The sequence below is a fragment of the Merops nubicus genome, unplaced genomic scaffold (assembly GCF_000691845.1).
Source record: "Merops nubicus isolate BGI_N331 unplaced genomic scaffold, ASM69184v1 Scaffold50055, whole genome shotgun sequence".
Classification (NCBI taxonomy): Eukaryota; Metazoa; Chordata; class Aves; order Coraciiformes; family Meropidae; genus Merops; species Merops nubicus.
This window is the reverse complement of record NW_008609838.1, coordinates 5,182-23,687: the sequence shown is the minus strand read 5'-3', so window position 1 is coordinate 23,687 and position 18,506 is coordinate 5,182. Positions and strand designations below refer to the sequence as shown.

Sequence of the window (18,506 nt, the reverse complement as noted above, 5' to 3'; positions counted from 1 at the left end):
AAAAGTGGTTTAAACCACCACAACCTTTAAAGGTTGTCTAATCCAACCCCCTAGAAAAAAAATCATGAAGCAGACTTAGAGGGGTGGTGTGTACTGTTGTACAATTGACATCAGGGTGGCATTCTCTTATTTAACTTCCACTTAGCTGGACTTGAGCCTTAAGCCTTTTTTCAGGTTTGACTAAAGGGTAAATAGTCTGGTAATCGCTTACAAATACATCTAATTTTGTTGACGCTTGTTAGATACAGCTGCTCTCAGTAGCTTGGAAAAAGGACCTGAATTCTATGTGAAAGGGGCCCTGGTTGGTGTGGCTGTTTAAAACCCGCTGGAATTTATCTCTGTGAAAGAGAAACATCAGTATTACTGTAATATTTTCTGGGAAAACACAGACATTGTGAGGAGACGACAGTAAAGATTGGGCAGAGTGGGCATAATGAAGAAGTTGTGTTCTGGTTTGAATTACAGAGTTTAGTTGTGCTGTGTAGATGTATCTTGATGTGGACTTTGTGGAGGGGCTCAGAAGCTGTACTGTTGTCTAAAACAACTGTTCTAGTGACTTGTGCAGCATAATGAAGTCATGAGGTTCTGCCTGTGTTGAAGAAGTAGCTTTGGTTATGTTTCCTTTACGTGGTCTTTGACTGGCAGTATTAACTAGCTTGGTGTGAATGCTCCAGAAGTAAGAACTATGATTACAGTGATCCTTGCATGCTCTTTCCCCCTCAGCCTATGCAGGACAGACAGAGCTATCTGTTGGTAGATAGAGGGGATTCAAGGACCCCTCTCAGTACCCTTGCTGTGATTTGGCTAATGCCAGACGTGTTCATTTTTTACGTTCCCTTAGATTCTCTGTCTTCTGCTGTCTCTCTGTTGTGTTTTGTTTGGTGTTTTGTTTGTTTTTGTTTTTTTTTTTTTCCCCTGTCCTTGTCTTCACAAGTGACCCAGCTTTTTCTTTCATTTCTGCTGCCTGTGGATGCCATGGCCTCAGAGGCAGGTAGTTGCTACTTGTGCTGGCAGGTGGAAAAGGCCATATAACCACAGGAGGCAGGAGCCATCCTACCTCAGATGACCTGAACTCTAGTGCCGAGCCTTGCCATGGCACACAGACTTGCGTGGTGGTTAGTGGAGTGAGAAGGGGTGGCTATAAAGCTCTGTAAGGCAGATGGGATGAATTGTTCTTGGAAAGCGCCTGTCTCTCCTTACAGACTGTAAAAGGAATCTTCCTTTGCAGGAAGCTGCCTTTGACTACAGGAACTGTCCTCAACTGTTTTCTGTTAAGGAAATTTTAGGAAGTCCTAAAATGTTTCTTATGAGAGATGCCCAGTAGACATGGGATAGTATCAATGCAGTGATGAGGGGGCTGGTAGTACCATGGTTCTGGTCGCTGATTCTTGAGAAGGGAGTATCCTAGTTGCAGAGGGAGTTTCCTGATGGTGAGCTAGAGAGCCTGGCTTGTCAAAGGAAGCAGGAGAGTATGGCAGGGTTTATCTACGAGATGTGCCTTCCACCAGCATAAAGGAGGAGCTGGAAGAATGATGCTAACGCGGGTGGCCCAAGGCACTTACCTGTAAGCTCTTTACAGACCAGTTTATTCTAGAAAGTAACATGTTGTGAATGATGCAGGACTGAACTCTGGGGTAGCTTATGCAGTCGGAGGGTGGCAAAAAAATAACTTTTTTTTTTTTGGGGGGTGAGGGATGTCAGGGGGAATTTTGGAGATTACAGGCTTTTGTTGCCTCCTATAATCAGGGGATTTATCTCCATATATTTTGAAGTACATTGATACAGAAGTCTTAATTAACAGTGATTTCTGACTTGCTTTAATGTTGGTTTAACAAATTTAAAAACCCAATGGTTTAGTTCTGTACAATGTTCACGTCTTTCTACCTGATCTACTGTCTGAAACCAAACCAAACCATGGCTATTTCACTTTGGTTTAGGTTTAGTCTTCTCCATCCTTATTAGGAAGGCTTGTGCCCTTGATGACTTAAATCTGATTATTCCCTTGAGGTACAGTGATTTGCATTATTTAAAAAAAATACCTATTTGCAGTCTCATTTTGTATCTCATTAATTATCAGTTAGGTTAGTGACAGCACTGATAATTACAGAAGAAAATAATTACCCAACATTTTATTACCTAGGTGCTAGGTGGTGGTTTGTTTTTTTTGTGGTTGTTGGTTTTTTGGTTGGTGTTTTTTGTGTTTTGTTTTGTTTTTTTCATTCCTTCATCTATTGTTTTTGGTAATGAAGAACTTGTTAGGTCAAGCTTTTGTTACAGTAGTGAGTGGACACTTCAATATTCTGCTCCATCAATTTTGGCAATTTCTTGAAATGCTATGTGATGCTAATCAGTATAGGATTGAATGCTGAACTATTTTATTGGGTTATGTTGTATCCTCCTTTGGAAGAACTGTAAAGATAAAATAGTTCTATGTGGGCTTAAGTGACCTGGGAGATAAATAAATTGTTCATACTTGTTGCTTTATCTTGCATACCTAGTATGTCATTTTGGATGGGATTGGAAGTGTGTTTTTCGTCTTAGAAGAATAAAACTCAGTATTAAAGTAGACGTCGTATGCTGTGAGAACTTTGTTAATGGTTGGATTTTGTGGTTACACTCAGCAGTGTTTCTGCTGTTTTGTTTGTCTTCAGGAGATACTTTCAGCAAGGCAGACAACATACTGGGAAAGAGGTTTGCTTGATGAGATCTAATAATTGAATCACCTGCTGGTTAGATCTTAATAACTTTCTTCTTTTTCCCTTCCTCCCTGATGTTTTTTTTTTTTTTCTCCTTGGTCTTCAGGTTGTGGATCTGTTCTGAATGAAAAAGGTGAAGTAGAAATGGATGCCATTATCATGGATGGAAGAAATCTAGACTCTGGAGCAGTATCTGCAGTTAAATGTATAGCAAACCCCATAAAACTCGCTCGGCTTGTCATGGAAAAGGTATGCTGCGTAGCTGCTTGGGTGTGAAGCGTCTTTTCCCTTAGAACTTCATCCAGTGTATTGATGCATCTCAGAGATGATGTCTGTGTAGTGCTTTAATGTAGGAAGGAAGGGAGAAGTGGGTGGTAGTGTTTAGAAACTGTGCTCATGACAAAGAACTTTTATTTTAAGGGTTTTTGAGAGGTATTTGTTAAAAATAGTATTTTAAGGAGAACTAAGTTCTGTTTTGCAATTGGAAGCTTGAGGAGAAATTGACCTACACATGTCAATCCCCTGTGTAGCTGCACAGGTGGTGTTCAAGATTTTAGGGGTTTGTTGTTCACTTGCTTTTCTGAGGAGTTTTTTTGCTATCAGTGAGTCTTCTGCTTGATCTTTCAAGAAGAAAGTTGAATAACATACTGTTGACTTTGCAAGGACATGGAACTGAATTCAGTGACCCAGTACGTACTTGGCCGTGTAACAGTCTCATATTGTTCTACGTAGCCTTCTCCACTGTGGCCTAATCAGATGGTAGACTTAGAGGAAAGTCGTGGTCTTCCAGCAGCAGAAGATAACATTAGCACTCTGTGATGCTGGCAGATTTTCCAAGAGAATCCAGTTTACCAGGGCAGCAAAATGTTTATTACTTAACCTTCTATGTAAAATCAGTCCCAGCTTACTCCACTAAGAAGTCCCTCTAATATCTGCCACAGTAGACTTCTCTCATTTATCAGAAATGGTGCAACTGGTATGGCTCAGGATGGAGTACGTCACTTGTGTGACGCGTGCATCTCTCTTACCATTACTAGACAGTGACAGCGATCAGAAAGTTTGTATTGTCTCTAGAATTTACATTTTTCATCCTGCTAGCACAGGTGCCCCATTGTTGAAAAGGGTTATTTACAAAATCACTGATTAGCAGAGAGGATTTATGTTTTTTAACCTTTCAAAGTGACTTTTGAGCAAACAAAACCTCTTGGTGATCTATAAAGATGATTGGAATGTAGTTTGTCCTCAGTAGCCTCCAAAGAAGACAAATTATTTTTATCCTTAAGGGGAGGATAGTTCTGCTTTTAAAATCAGAACATTTCACTAAGTTAATATAAATACTTAAGTGAAATGTATGTCTACTACAAAACAACATTAAAACTTGTCTTGAATAAGCTTTTTGCCCCCCTTCATATGGGTTTTATTCTGTCGTTTAGCTACAATAAATAAGTATAGCTGGAAGACAGCTTCACAAGACCAAATTTTTCAAAATTTGAGAATGTAGGTGGAGCACTGGGGGAGAGATGTCTTCATGTTGCGTGAAATGTCGTGTGGTTGGATTTTTTTTTTTAGCTCTCTAGATAACTACTTTGAAGGTCTATTGTTCAGTTCATATTCCAGAATCATTGATTTTTTTTCTTTTTTTGGTTTGTTTTCTGCTATCTTCTCCATGACAAAATCCTATTTAAGTCAACAAAAATAAAGTCGAAACAGCACTGTTGGGTTAGTGTTTTTATAAAACACCTAACTTCACAAGGTGTTTTATAAAAAATAAAGCAAAAGAAACAAACCAAAAAACTTCTCCCTTGTCTTTCTTGTGTAGTATGAAGTCTTTCTCATCGTTGTGAGGTGCTTCTGGTGTTCAAACATTTTAAGGCTAAATTTGAAAGGGAATAATAAAATTCAGCTGTACAGGAACAAGTATAATGGTGTAGCCTTAAACCCATGAAATTTTGTGTTAGATTACTCTTTGTCCAGATGCAGAAAACTTTTGTGTAGATGACAAAGTTCAAATGTAAATGTTGGCCTAAATTACTCAGTGCATATTGAGGTGAGTTTCTGCTGGTTTTCTGTCAGGTATTGTAAATGGGAACGCCAAATGATGTTATTCTTCTGTTCAACTTGGACAGGAATTTTGGGATGTCAACCCAGGCTATTTCACAGCACATTTTAGAGTGTGTTCTGTTTTGTTTCACTGTGCATAATTAAAACTATTTTTGACTCTGACCCGTGAGTAATAGGACTGTAGTTTTCCTGGTGTCCTAAGCATGTTAGGATTCTTATTCCCCAGTGGTTTTTGGGGTGCCTCACTGCCTTGAGAATTTTGAAACATGCAGCTCCCAAACCCAAACAAACTATCCAAAAATACCCTCCCCACCTGCTTGTGATGTTCTGTATTTCTGTGAGTGTTGTGGAACAATGTGGGCTCCATCTGGTGGCCAAAGTAGCTCATCTAGGCTGTGCACTTTCATCCTGTGCACTGTCACATTCACACTGGGCTCAAACTTGTCCAAATTCATGTCACACAGAAGAAAGGAGGACACCAGAAGAATTTTAATTTGTGATTTACTGTGATATCAAACACAGCAGCCTCCAGAAGTGGAAGGTTTTTAGTACATTAACTCATTCAACAAATCCTTGAGAAAGCAGTTAATTGTAGTTGGATTATTCCTGTTTGTAGTGGAAAAAAAAAAAGAATGATACATTTTTTTCTATTTATCCTTTTTAAAATTATTTTTAAGTGAGGCACGTAAAGATGCTCGAACAGTTGTGACCAATCGAGCACTGATTCACTGCTATATGTGAACTGTGTGTATGTTTTCCTCTACTGTGTCATCCAGCCCTTTACATTAGGCAAAGGAGAATTGAGCTTAGAATAAAGACTTCTTGAGGCAAAGGTGCAAATTGTTGCTGTGCTCTATGCACTGACAAAACTGTTAAATAAAGAACAGTGGTGGTCTGAATTTTAGGCCAGCTGCAGAAATTTAGGGAATTTTCCCTTCCTTGTTTCCCATGAAATGAGCTAAACTTGCCAACATTTGCTGTTTGTCAGTAAGATCTCTGGAACTCTTTCTCCTCTCCCCCCCCCTTTTTGGATTACTTCATATAAATATGTCCCAGAAAAACTAGGCACTTAAAGTTACCAAACATACTTATGAAGCTGTAGAAAAAGGATGAGACAGAAGAATGTGCTTTTGGATTGTTTGGAAATGTACTTGTACCTCTCTTGATCCACAAGACATATTGAAGAGAAAAGCAAATCAAATTCTCTTTAAGATACATTCTTTTCAGCGAAGGTTGGAAAAAAAAAAAAACAAAACACAAAACCCTACCCCCTATCATAGAAGCTTATTCCTCTATTTGCAAGTATTTCTTGTTTGTGCAGCTTAGTAAGGTGGGTGTTGTCAAAATATGCATATGGGAGAGAACCCTTTGTAAAAGAGTTGAGAGAAACATCTTCCATTCTTTACATTAAAACTGTTGTCCTTTAATTTTTTTTTAAAATAGATTCTTAATTGCTGAAGAAGGCAAGTGATGGAGGACACACTGACAGATAAAATCAAAACAAAATTTTTATGTATTTTCTAAAAAAAAAATACATAAAAAAGCCCCACCCCAAACCAACAACCAAAACACAACCAAAACACCACCGCCCCCACCCACCCCCAGACCAGTTTGAATGACTGGGTTGTTTCTGGTGGTTTAGAGGCAGAGGGGGGCAGTATTGCACAAGGGAGTTGGCTTTGAAGTCGAAGAACACCAGCTTTGTAAGCAGCAGGTAGGTCTTCTATTGTCTGGTCACTTCACTTGGCATGTAATCCCATTGCCCACTCTTTCAGGAATGCAGAGGGCTTTTTTGCTAGGCAACTATTGTTCCCTAAAGCAATGCTCTCAGGAATTGAGGAAGTAATTTGTCAATAAAAAGGCATTTGAGTTTTCAAAAATGTCAAGGCCATGCCATCAGGAATGCTTAGAAAGTGTAGTCACGTTGATGAGCAATTAACATCTGTGTAGTGATCCAGGAAGTTGATGCTTATTTTTAGACACAGATTAAAGAAAATATTCTGATTTTAGAGCTCCTACTAAAGTGTAAGGATTAATGAAAGAAATTTATATGGCAAGTTTCTCTAAAATACGAATTAACCAAGCTCTGCAGACTGAAGCATGGATTTAACTAAGGTTATTGCCTTAAAGTCTGGTCTAAGTGCTTTGCTAAATTAAGGAATCAAGGTAGAGCTTGTGCAAGTGTTGTTAGAAGACAGCAAACATTTTTGGTCAAACCCAGTTGAACAGTATTCTGTTCTTAAATTTGAAATTCTGGGTCTATAAGAGTAAGAGCTAGTTGAAGGAAATATGTAAAACAGTTCAGCTGATGTTAAACACTTTACTGTGTGATGTTTACATTTTTTTTGTTATCTTACTCTTATAAGGTGTAATACTGTCAAAAAGAACAGGAATTTATTTCCCGTTTTTCCCTTCTGAATAAAATCCTTCAGGATCTCTTAGTGAACTGGATAAAACAGTTAAGCAGTGATTTGCTTATTGACAGGTAACAGTACAAAGAAGTTGCATCAAATTAGAAAAACAGCAAATCTGCCATTTTTTTCCTCTACCAGTATAATCAGTACTAAATAGGTAAATGCAATTCTTTTCTACTATTGATGGAATTCTGCATTATGAAGAGCTGAAAATGTTTACAACTAGTGGAAGAGGATGTAGGCATAGAAATCCAGAAAGTTCAAAAATAAAACAAATTTTGGAATTGTCTTTGTGTGGCTATTTATAAAAGTAAAGAGTGATTATGCAAAACTGTAGCAGTACAAGGCAAGACAGGAATTGTCAATTAATCTCTCCTTGTCTGTCTCCTGCAGACGAAGCACATGCTGCTGACTGACCGTGGTGCACAACTGTTTGCTCAGGCCATGGGTGTTCCTGAGACTCCAGGGGAGAAACTCATAACCGAGAGATCCCGGGAGAGATGGAAGAAGAACCTTGAGCCAGATTCCAACCCTGAGGAGTTTCAGAAGTAGGGGTTTTGTAAAATACTTTTTCTTTCTAAATTCAAGGTAATTCCGTTTGTGCTGTCAGTTAAAAAACAAACAAAAAAACCCACCCCAAAAACCAACAAAGAAAGCTCAGACGTCTGTATTCAGACTTGAGAATACTTCAGTTCCAAGCGTTGTGTGGTTTCGTGCAGTCTTCACAGTGTGCTCTCAGGGAAAAAAACAAGTTTTCAATGGATTTGCTCAAGTGTAAGTGACTGGAACAAACTTGAACAAACTTGTTTATGCTTAAGATGATGTCAGTCCTGTTGATATAGCATAGGTTTTGTGGCATTAATGGAGGACAAACTTAGAACTTATTACCACTCTAAAAGTCACTATTTACAGAAGTGCACAGAGGAGCTTTAACAAACACCAGGCCTCACATTGTACAGTTCTTTTCCATGGAGGAACTATCACTTTAAAAAAATATCAGTCTACGTTTTAAAAACAAGTCCATGAAAAAACGAAAATTGATAAATCTGATCTTGGCTAAATAAATGATCAGATTTGTCTTTAAACTGGATTAGGTAGTTGAATAACATCAGGTTTTGCCCAATACCTCCTTCGGAGTGCTGTTTGTGGCTGTTGGTTATTGTTGATAGGAAAGAAAAGATTGACCAAGCCATTCAGTGTAGTGGTGAGTGTGAAAAAAAAGATGGTACTGAATGGTACTGCACATCAGAAAAATAAAAGTAATTTGAAAAATAAGTCTCATGTAAAATACAGAGGAAGGTGAGGTGGATGGGAAAGAAAGGAAAATCATCAGGTGTCAGAAGTGTTTTTTTATGCCTGTGAGGTAAGCATAAATACTAAATCGTTTTGAGTTTCTACTTGCACATTAATGGTTGTGGCATAGGAAAAAAACTGTATTACATTACATAAAGGTTGTATTACATGGTGTTCATCTCTTCTGTAAAATAGCAATAATGAGAGAAATGGAGCTGAAGAATTTGTAGATCAAAAGGAGGAAATTTCTTCTGTGGGCTTGTTAATTAAAGTCCATGAAATGAGGCTATGAAACACAGTATGTTACTTCCAGTAAATTACTGGAAGGAAAAACAAATTTGTGAGTCAAGTATAAATATGGTCTTAAAAACAAAGTGAAGTTGTTCCTCAACCATAAGTTTTCAGTTATAGTTCATCTTATATCCAGCAGAAGTTTTCTTATGATCCATGGTCTATCCAAGGACTGTGTGGTATAATTGATTACAGAGAATTTTGAGGGTGGCTTAGCAGCCCCTACTGCCACTTGGTGTCCTGAATCTGTCAGTTGGAATGTCATGTCATTTGGGTCTCCATTCCTTATAAGTACTTAATTTTTTTTTTTTTTTTTGTTATAATTGTGTTCGACATCTTCAATTTGAGCATTGTCTTGTTCTGGAGTATCTGATAGTAGAAGGCTTGTGTATTTCTGAAAGGCTCAGAACTTCTCCTTGTCTTAGCCAAGCTGTTCTTTTTCTGACGAGTGCCTCAAACATCTGCCCCAGTTCATGAAGTTGAAAACGCTTCTTTTTTTCATGCTTGCCCATTTGTTCCTGTATCACAAGTGGAATGTTCTTTTTCCCTGTTATGTCCACAGTGATTATGCAGGAACTTGCCTGAGGCAAACAGACAGAAGTTGAAGTAGTGTTAGTCAGAGGCAACATTATACCAGATCATACTGGGAATTTGAAAGTTGGTGTGTACTTTTTTTCCAGTCCTCTGGTCTTAACAATGTTGGAAACCTTGAGGGTGCGCAGCTTTCCAAGCACAGCTTGGTGTCTCCAGAAGAGAGACCTTTCTCTTCTGCTGGTTGGAAGCCTGCATTGATTTTTGTTGAAAGCTTGCAGTTCCATCACGCCTGCCTCATGGTATTTGGTACACCTTTTGCTGAGAATAAGGTGTGGTTTGTTTTATCTTCAGTCTCACTCTAGAGATTCTGATTATACCTTTGTCAAGAATTGCTGGAGATGGCTCGAGAACCCCACAGAAAGGGAGTTGAGTCCAGCCATAAGGTGGTAGGTGGACTGCTAGCTCCTCTGTGAATCACAGTGCAGGAGTAACCAGAGGAGTTGTTACTTAACAAAGACTCTGATAGCAATTGACAGAAACCCTACTACTGGTGCCAGGGTAAGAGACAAAATAGCAGATGCCTTATTGTTTGAATGAGGATAAAATAAGCTCATGTAACTTAGGGGTACTGGATAAGGGCAGATTTAGACAAAAGGGAGTGAACAAATCCAAGCAATCCCTTCTGTGTCACAGTGTGTGCAGTACAGAAGAATAATTCTTGACTGAACAAAATCATTACTACTAATAGCATCCTCTGGTATGCTGCAGGCCCTTGTTGAAGTTCTTGTGCTGTCACTAACTAACAATAGAGACATGATTATAATACAATATCTCTACTTAATTTTGCCTGCCTTGGTAAAGTTTCTGAGTCAACTAAGTATGCAACAGATTGTTTATATTGTCTTTGCCTTTGTTCCAAAGATGAACAAAGAAAACATGTGACACTGAAGGAATAAAAAAGTGTCAAGGGGCAGTAAGAAGTAAGAGTGTAGTTATTTGCTGCACCACAGATAAGGCGTGTTGGACACATTCACTCTGGACTTTGTTGCCAGTTGAGCTCTTGCACTAAAAAAAAAAGCTGCTGCCTGCGTGACCTGCGTACCTTCATTATTCTCACAGTTACTGAAGGTAAATACATTCCTAGGGAAAGTACATCTGGATGCACCTTTCCTAATTTCTCACGATGATCTAAATTGGGTTGGTCGAAGGGTGCCACATGAGTGCAAGGGAGTACTGAATTTATTAATATTCTTTTCAGCAAATCCTTTGTAACAGATGGATGGGTGGGAAGCCCATCTGCATCATCATATCAGTTTGAGATGAGGTCCCTCTCCACATAAATGTCAGAGCAGTTTGTAAGGCCTGTGATTCATCAGTCAACTTTGAATTGCTGTGAATGGAGTTTAGAGACTGACAGCATGATGCTTTACATAAGCAGGAGGGAACAGGCACTTGGTTCTCTGGGAGGTTGACCGTGGGTTTCATGGTACACGACGACTTTGTCTGACTTAAATTATATTAGATTTTGTGAGGCTATAGAGAGACCCTCACCAGTGCTGAGGAACCTTCCAAAGGTATTCCTGTTCGAGTCACCTGCTGGGCAATTCCTTGAAAGATTGTTAGAAGTTCTTTTCCTGTCTGGAGGGATTTCGATTTTTTGGTATATCGCGCCTAGCCAGATCCTGATTTATGCTTCTGTGAGAATTGCCACGACTGGAATACGTGGACAGTCAAACTCTTGCTTCTCGATAATGCCTTGCTTCTCTGTGCAGCAACTGGTCGAGTAACTTACAATAGCCTTTTTTTTTTTCCTCTGAGTACATATGTACATTTTAAGCAGCCTATTATACGTGACTTTTCTGTGCTGAAGAAACGAAGCAGTAGTTGAGGCTTCTGTTTTCTTCAGCGCGTGAAGATTTTAATCTGATGTGTGGTTTCAACAGATTCTACTGGTGAAGTGATTTAAACCTCAGGATTGCAGAGCTACAGAGGACAAAGACAAAACACGTATTAATGATGCATTGTGAACAATGCTAGTTGAAAAGCACATAAATAACTTTTTTTTTTTTTTGTGACGTTCAAACATTTAGTGGAATAAGGAAGAGGAAAGAGGAGGAACAGGAAGGAAATGATTCAGTGCCTGCATAACATTACTGTCCTTTTCTGCATTCACTCACTTACGTGCATTGTCATTAATAATCCTGGTTAACCTCCTGTTGAGACATGGGGGACAATTCTTGCATCTTTGAGTTGCTGTTTAGGGGCAGGTTGTGTATCAGGTGTGTCACAACCCAAAATAAAACTACTCCAGAACTATGACAGCTGGAAATATTTCTGTCCTGTGTGCTTTTGTTTTGTGTGTTCCTGAAGTCAAATTTTCCATATTATGGAAATAAGTCATGGAGGGGAGATTTAAAAAAAAAAAATTGAGAATTTTTGACTCTATAAATGTATGAGAACTGTTGCATATTGCTTGGGGGTTTTTTTTTGTAATGAGAAGCATGGTAAAAAAATAGCTTTATGATGAGCAATAATATTTTTGCAATAATATCTTTTAGAGCTACCTGGAAAATATATGCAACGTGCTTTGGCAGGTATGCTTTAATTCTACCTGGTTTTGCGAACTGTTTTTGTTGGCAGAGACCTTGGAACAGTCGGTGCTGTTGCTATAGACAGTGAAGGAAATGTAGCTTGTGCAACATCCACTGGAGGACTCTCTAACAAGCTGATTGGCCGTGTTGGTGACACAGCGTGCATAGGTATGGGGGGTAGGGTCTTGCTTCTCATTTGAAGAGGAAAACCAAAAGGTATTACACATTCTGCTTTTCATTAGCAAAGCGAAACATAAATCCTGGTACATCTGAAATGGAGGTCTCACATTCAGATGTGTCAAGTCTCAAGCTCCTTAACACAACATGAAGATTACAAGTAAGGATTGGGAGTAGAAGCATAGCGTCAGTGTTAGCATGCAACACTTTTCTGTCCAGAAAATGGGGATGGGAATTTCTTTTTTCTGTCCTTTCCTGAATGCTATTTTTTTTCCCCCCATTTCCTTTCCGTTGATTCTCATGAAGGCCTCTTTTTGTGCATCCACGCTTACAGCCAAGTCAAAAAACTGTGACCTGTTGCATACTCAGGTGCTGTTTGCTTGATACATAAGAGAGTAGATGTAATTGTAATCACTGTTCATTTTATCAGTGAGCCAGAACTGTAAAATGACTGTCTGCTTTGAGTAAATTCCTGACCAGAGAGAGCCCTACCTCAGAGCCTAATAGATGCGGTGTGGAATAAAGGAAATATTTTAAGAGATCTCTTATCCAAGTATAAAGAGACACTTGAAATCCTTTCCCCAGATGTCTTCCTCTCATGGGACAGACGTGCTGTTTGATTGCTTCAGGGTTCTGCCATACAGTTGGGATTTAGAAAAGAATTATTTTTAGTAAAACATGTTCCAAACACAAATAGCACTGCTGTTGGCAGTACATGAGTGTTATAAAACTTACTAACTTTCTCTCGCACCCTGAGTTGCTAATATTTTGGTACCCTCTGCTTTTTGAGTATGATTTTCAGCTTCGTTGCAAACTGCAGCCTTCTGCCTGCAAACACCCTTCTCTCACGTAGGTCACGTTCAGGGCCCCTATGGTGTGGGACATAGGTCTGTGAAGGACAAGTGAAACTGGGCGGTATTGAGTGTATCGCTGGCAACTTTTGCCCTTACTAAACATCTCCAGGATTGGTTACAGAAACCCTGTCTGCCCTTTTGGATATTAGGGCCTTTTGAAAAGGGGCTTTGACAGACTGATTGTAGCGGTGTTTTTTCTATGTAGAAATTTGGGTCCATTGGAAGAGTCTGATCTGATCAAGAAAGTACAGAAGGAAAGAAACTTTCATTGACCTTTCATGCCTCTCTCTCCTCCACCAGTGCCTTGTTTATAATGCTGTGGTATGTTCCTCCCCAGCTTCTGGGAGATAGTTCTCTTAGGAGATGTGCTACAAACATGGGTGTTGTACACACAGCAGCTTGGTGGAGAACATGGTGTGGAATGTGCCAGCGAAACAAGGATGGGAGGGAAACTAGAAAAGAGGGGGATGGCTTCAAAGAAGAAACTCTCTGCTTATGGTGGGGACTTTCTAGACTCTCCAGGGGTGCTTCATGATACTTCACTGGACCCCAGGCTCTTCTTACTGGTTTTGCTCTTGTGGATATGTTCCCCTCAAACTTTGGTCAATTGGCTAATGTCCTCACAAGAACTTCCTTCATATCTTCTCAATTGGTAATGTTGTGTGACCTGGCATTCCATATCCCATAACTCTCTTGCTGATCCTTAGGACACCATCCCTTGCTGTTCTGTGGCCTGCTGCTGGTGCCACAAGCAGATTGCTAGTCTTCTAGCTCTTTCAGCTTGGCAACTGACTTGGTTCAGCTGTTGTTGATCTCTTTCATATATTTTACTTCTCAAACTGAGGCAGTAATGAGAAAGACATTTGTTACTGACACTTTGCTCCCAGGAAGTGCACAGAACTGCCAGGGCTTTAGTAAGAAATGTTCAATACTTACTTTAAACAATGCAGAGCTTGCAAATTGTCTTACAGAACATTGCCTTCTTTTTTCCTCCCCTCTGCAAAGGAAGCGGAGGTTATGCTGATAACCGTTCTGGTGCCACGTCAACCACAGGGCACGGGGAGAGCATTATGAAAGTGGTCTTAGCCCGGCTGATCCTCTATCACATGGAGCAAGGTATATTCCAGACTTCCTGTAAGCTGAAATAACGAGGGTAGGAAATGTTGCCTAAGGGCAGGTTTCAGTTTGTGTTCTGTCGTCCTAGAAGAGCTGTCAGAAGAGTTGCTCCCAGGGGCATGTGGATGGGTCACCTCCCTGTAAAAAGAAAACAAAGTACTAAAGTATTAATAAAGCTAAGAGAGCCTTAAGTGGACAAATATCTATGCTGCTTGACGTTTAATCATCCTTTAGATCAGTGTACATTTGAAAGACATTGTCTCCTTTTTTTAAGTCCTCTTTAATATTTTTTTTCCCAATTTTAAACTAAAATTTTAGGAATAAAGAAATAGAAAACAAGTAAAAGCAAGATATATTTAAGGAAGCAGTAGAGGAGGGCTAGAGATAGATAATCAGATCTAATGTAAGAAAGCATAGGATATCACCTTTCTAATAAACTGTACAGATCTTTTTTTAAACAACAGATTATAGCAACAGAAATGCTTTTCAGACGTTTTAACTATGATTTAAATTTTTTGTTTTGGAAAATACACTGAACAGGCTGGGTGGGTATGTGGTTAACAGCTGACACAGTATGTCTTATGTGACTGTAATATAATCTGACTGTGGGTTGATCCGTTGGAGCTTTACCTTTGTGAGTTAGTCTGTCATCCATACCCTTGATTATATTACAGCCTGTAAACATAGCCAGGCAACATGCTTGTATTGCATGAAGCTGAAGAACCATTAATATAGATATCACCATTATTTTTAGAAAGCCATAGCTTTTGGGCACTTTCTTAACTTACACTGTAACTTGGTTTGAGATCAACCAAACTGGAAACTGTTGGAAAACTTTAAATTTACATTTTCATTGGAGAAGCAGTAAGTAGAGAGACAAGTAACAGCTGAGCATATTTTTGTTACACTCTATAGAGCTGTTTGCATATAATGGGTGCATTTCTCTGTAAATCTCTTGCCTAATGTAGTAGATTCAGCATAAAATGAAATGCACAGATGATTCCCCAAACCTCTAACAGATTATGGTCTCCCCTCACTGTTAGTATTCTGTCCCTAGCTGTTTAATTTGTGAATGGCCTTCTAAGCTTTTATTTAGCCCAAACTCCCCAGTTTCTTCTCTGGCTTGAAATTAACTGCATTGCAAAACCTATGCACTGAAAGCAGTTATCTGGCTTGTGATAAATCATCATGAAAGGCAAATGAGGCTCAAATTAAAGAGTTGGTGTTTTTGTTTTTTTTTTTTTAAAAAAAAAAAGAGGAAAAGGAACGTGAACCCACGTGTGTGCATTTTCAATTGGTTTGCACTTGTTCGCCCTGCCCGCGCTTGCTCTGCCTTCATTCATCCTGCCAGAAGTATAACTCAGCTGCCAGGAAAATACGTCAGCAATAGGCTTCTTTCCCCCCCTCCCTGCACATTTCCACGAAGGTGCTGGAAACAAACCCTCAAGCTGCTATAACTTTTGAGTCCTCGAATGGTCAAATGAAGATGCATATTTACGAATGACTGTAGAGTTTTTCCTAGTTCTGTTCAGTTCTTCAATAGTTCACATAGTAAATATCTTTTTTTGGACCACTGCTGCAAAATTGACTTTCATGTTTCAGGAGCGAACTGCTTTGCTGGTCTTAACAGCTGTTGGAATCTTTGTCTTACGATGGCAGCTGTTGTCTTGACAAAAAAAAAATCAAACAGTGAAATACTGACCCTTTGAAGGCAGTGCCACTGACTTGAATAGTCACAGTGTCACACGTAACATCACAGAAAGGAGCTTTATCCTGTCAGTCACCAGTTCTGTGAATAATTCTGACTCTGTTGGTTTTGTTTGGTTTTAACTCAGAAGTTGCAGGGAAGGCATGAAGGTCAGTTTCTGTTCTGCAAGCTAAGCTGCATAACTTTACTGTTGTTGGATATATCTCGGAACAATTCGGCTGAGCCAACTGCATCCAGCTGCGTTCCTGAATATATATTCAAACTTGTAGTGAACAAATATTCTGCAGTTATTACAAGCCTGTGTGTATGATGTCCACAGGAACTTGGATTTATTTAGAAAACATTCCTGTTAAGATGAATTAAGTGTAATGAGAAGATAAAGTTGGTTGGCTGATCCTTTCTCTGCTGTCTAGTACATGGAGTTCTCATCTCGCCTGGTCCTTTCAGAAGTTTCAGGAAGGGTGATGCTGATGTCTGCTTTTGATAAACTATGACAATGTGAACTGTGTGCTTTGAGCTCCATTGCAGCCACTGGACTTGGAACACAGATGATGACTGACGTTTGTGATTGTTTTAATATGTTTTTTTTCCAAATTGTAACGTCTTAGACCTAGCTTGTGGCAAAGCTTTGATGGAAAGCTTGCAGATTGGTTTTTTTTTCCATTTGAATGATGGTGTAAGGAATGTTGTGCCTTGAACATGGAGTTGATAAGTTGGTCTGTATCAAACAGTGAAACTGAATTACAATCCAGTGCTATTTAAATTCTGTCTTTGTAGTAGCACCATACCACAGCAGCTATTAGCAGCTGTCTAGAGCATTCCTGTAAACAGTTCCTTTGCTACACTGGGAATTTCTTGCCAATTTAGTTGAAGGAGGAATTAGATTTGGCTGGCTCCACAGGGAGGGGGGAAGCTTGAAACATAAAATTTTAAAACTTATTTCAAGACAGATAGCATGAAGTTTTCTTGTGCTTCTTTTCAGGAATGTCACCAGAGACAGCTGCTGACACTGCGTTAGACTACATGAAGACACGGGTTGGGGGCTTGGGTGGTGTCATTGTTGTTAACAATTCGGGAGAGTGGGCAGCAAGATTCTCCACCAGGCAGATGTCCTGGGCTACTGTAAAGGATGACCAGCTGCATTATGGGATTTATGCTGGAGAGAGACATACAAAATCTGTTGATGAAGCACTTGCATCTGAATGTGAGGGATTCTGAGAATGAGGAAACATTGACTGAGGAGGAATTAAGTTCTCCAATTTTTGCTGGAGGACAATGACATCTTTCTGAAAGATATGTGCTCTTTTGGTTTGTTCACAGGCACTGCCACACTTACAGTCAAAATTAAATATGGACCTAGTTCTTCAGTGATCATGGATATAGGTATAGTGTTCATTAATACCTTTGGGAAGTCAGGAGATCCTCCTTTTCTGGATAAGACAGAGGATGGTCAGAGGTTTCTTGGTTAGCAAGCCTTATTCATCCATTAAAAGGAGGCCGAGTTTCAGTATTAGAAGAACTCCTTTCCATGCTCATTCTTGGAGACTGCTACCAGGATGGTTTGAGAGATGAATACCTGTTAACTAAAAACTGAACTTCAAAAATTGTATTGCTCTCCAGAATCCTTTGAGCAGTCATCCCATGATAACAAAGAGCTGTCTGTGAAACACCACCAAACAGCAGCAGAGAGTTGAGACTGTGCCATTGTCACACGCTTGAGGTAACTGCTGGGGGGAATAATAGTGAGATAAGGAAAGTAACTTTTCTGTACAGATGAGAAAGGTGATGCTTTCTAAGAAGTCCTATTTTATTCTATTCATTGGCATCAGACCTAGAATTAAAAAGTGGAGACCGCAAGAAAGTAGGGCACAGTATTTCAAATTATTTGTGGATAGTTCACAGGAAAGGTGAACTATCTGGTTAAAATCTGGGGTAGTAATAAAGAAGGTCATGATTTCCATAAATACAAGCAAAGCAGAAATCTTTACTGCTCAAATGCAAAGGTGATGGACACCTTTTAAGACTAAACGTGAGACGTAGAGATGATGATTAACTGGAAAAATACCTAAAATCAAGTGATAAAAGCAAACTGTAGTAAAATAAAATTGCCTCTTAACAAGCTTCTTGTGTGAAGTCTGAAATGTTTTCTGGAGAGTTATTCTTTTTAAAAAAGAATTCATGTTTGGCATTACCTCTAATGCAGTTTCTTCATTAAAATTTTGTGTTTGCAAAAGCAAAATTTCTTTTTCCTATTTTCTGACTTGGCTACATATTTTTTGCATTAAAACTGTGTAATGATTTTATGGATTTTAGCTGGTGACTCGGTTTCCTTTGTGGATGGATTTGTAGGTTATAATTGCATGCTATCATACTGTGGAATGTTTCCTTTACAAGATAACTCAAATAAACATAGCAAAAATCTTCAATCATAGTTTGAAACTACTCATACCTGTGTCCCCACTACAATAAGCCGTGTTACTGAGTTGGCTCATACAGAATGGTAAGGTTGCCAAAGGGTGTGTAACCTGCTCTCTACTTTGATCTGTGGTTTATTAGATGTTGCAGATGACTGGATGTGGACAGCGATGGTTCAAGAGTAGATGATATCACAAAACCTAACTATAGAGTACCTGTGTACTTTATTCCACGGGGTATCATGTAGAAAACAGGAGCTTGAATGAGATAACCTGTCAAGGTCCCATCCAACCCAAACCATTCTGTAATTCTATGAAACTGGCTACTGCCTGACCATGAGAAGTTCATGGAACAGT

At 39.2% G+C, this 18,506-nt stretch overlaps 1 protein-coding gene across 1 annotated transcript; it reads left to right on the top strand.

Annotated features, from left to right (window-relative positions):
- Window positions 1-2,802: 2,802 nt before the first annotated feature.
- Window positions 2,803-16,953, top strand: ASRGL1 (asparaginase like 1; the record flags this gene model as incomplete). The annotated part of the gene is made up of 5 exons (XM_008940695.1): window positions 2,803-2,945; window positions 7,565-7,719; window positions 11,930-12,048; window positions 13,917-14,027; window positions 16,718-16,953. Coding segments are annotated over 5 exons (764 nt in total), but the record flags the coding sequence as incomplete, so codon positions are not given.
- Window positions 16,954-18,506: the final 1,553 nt, after the last annotated feature.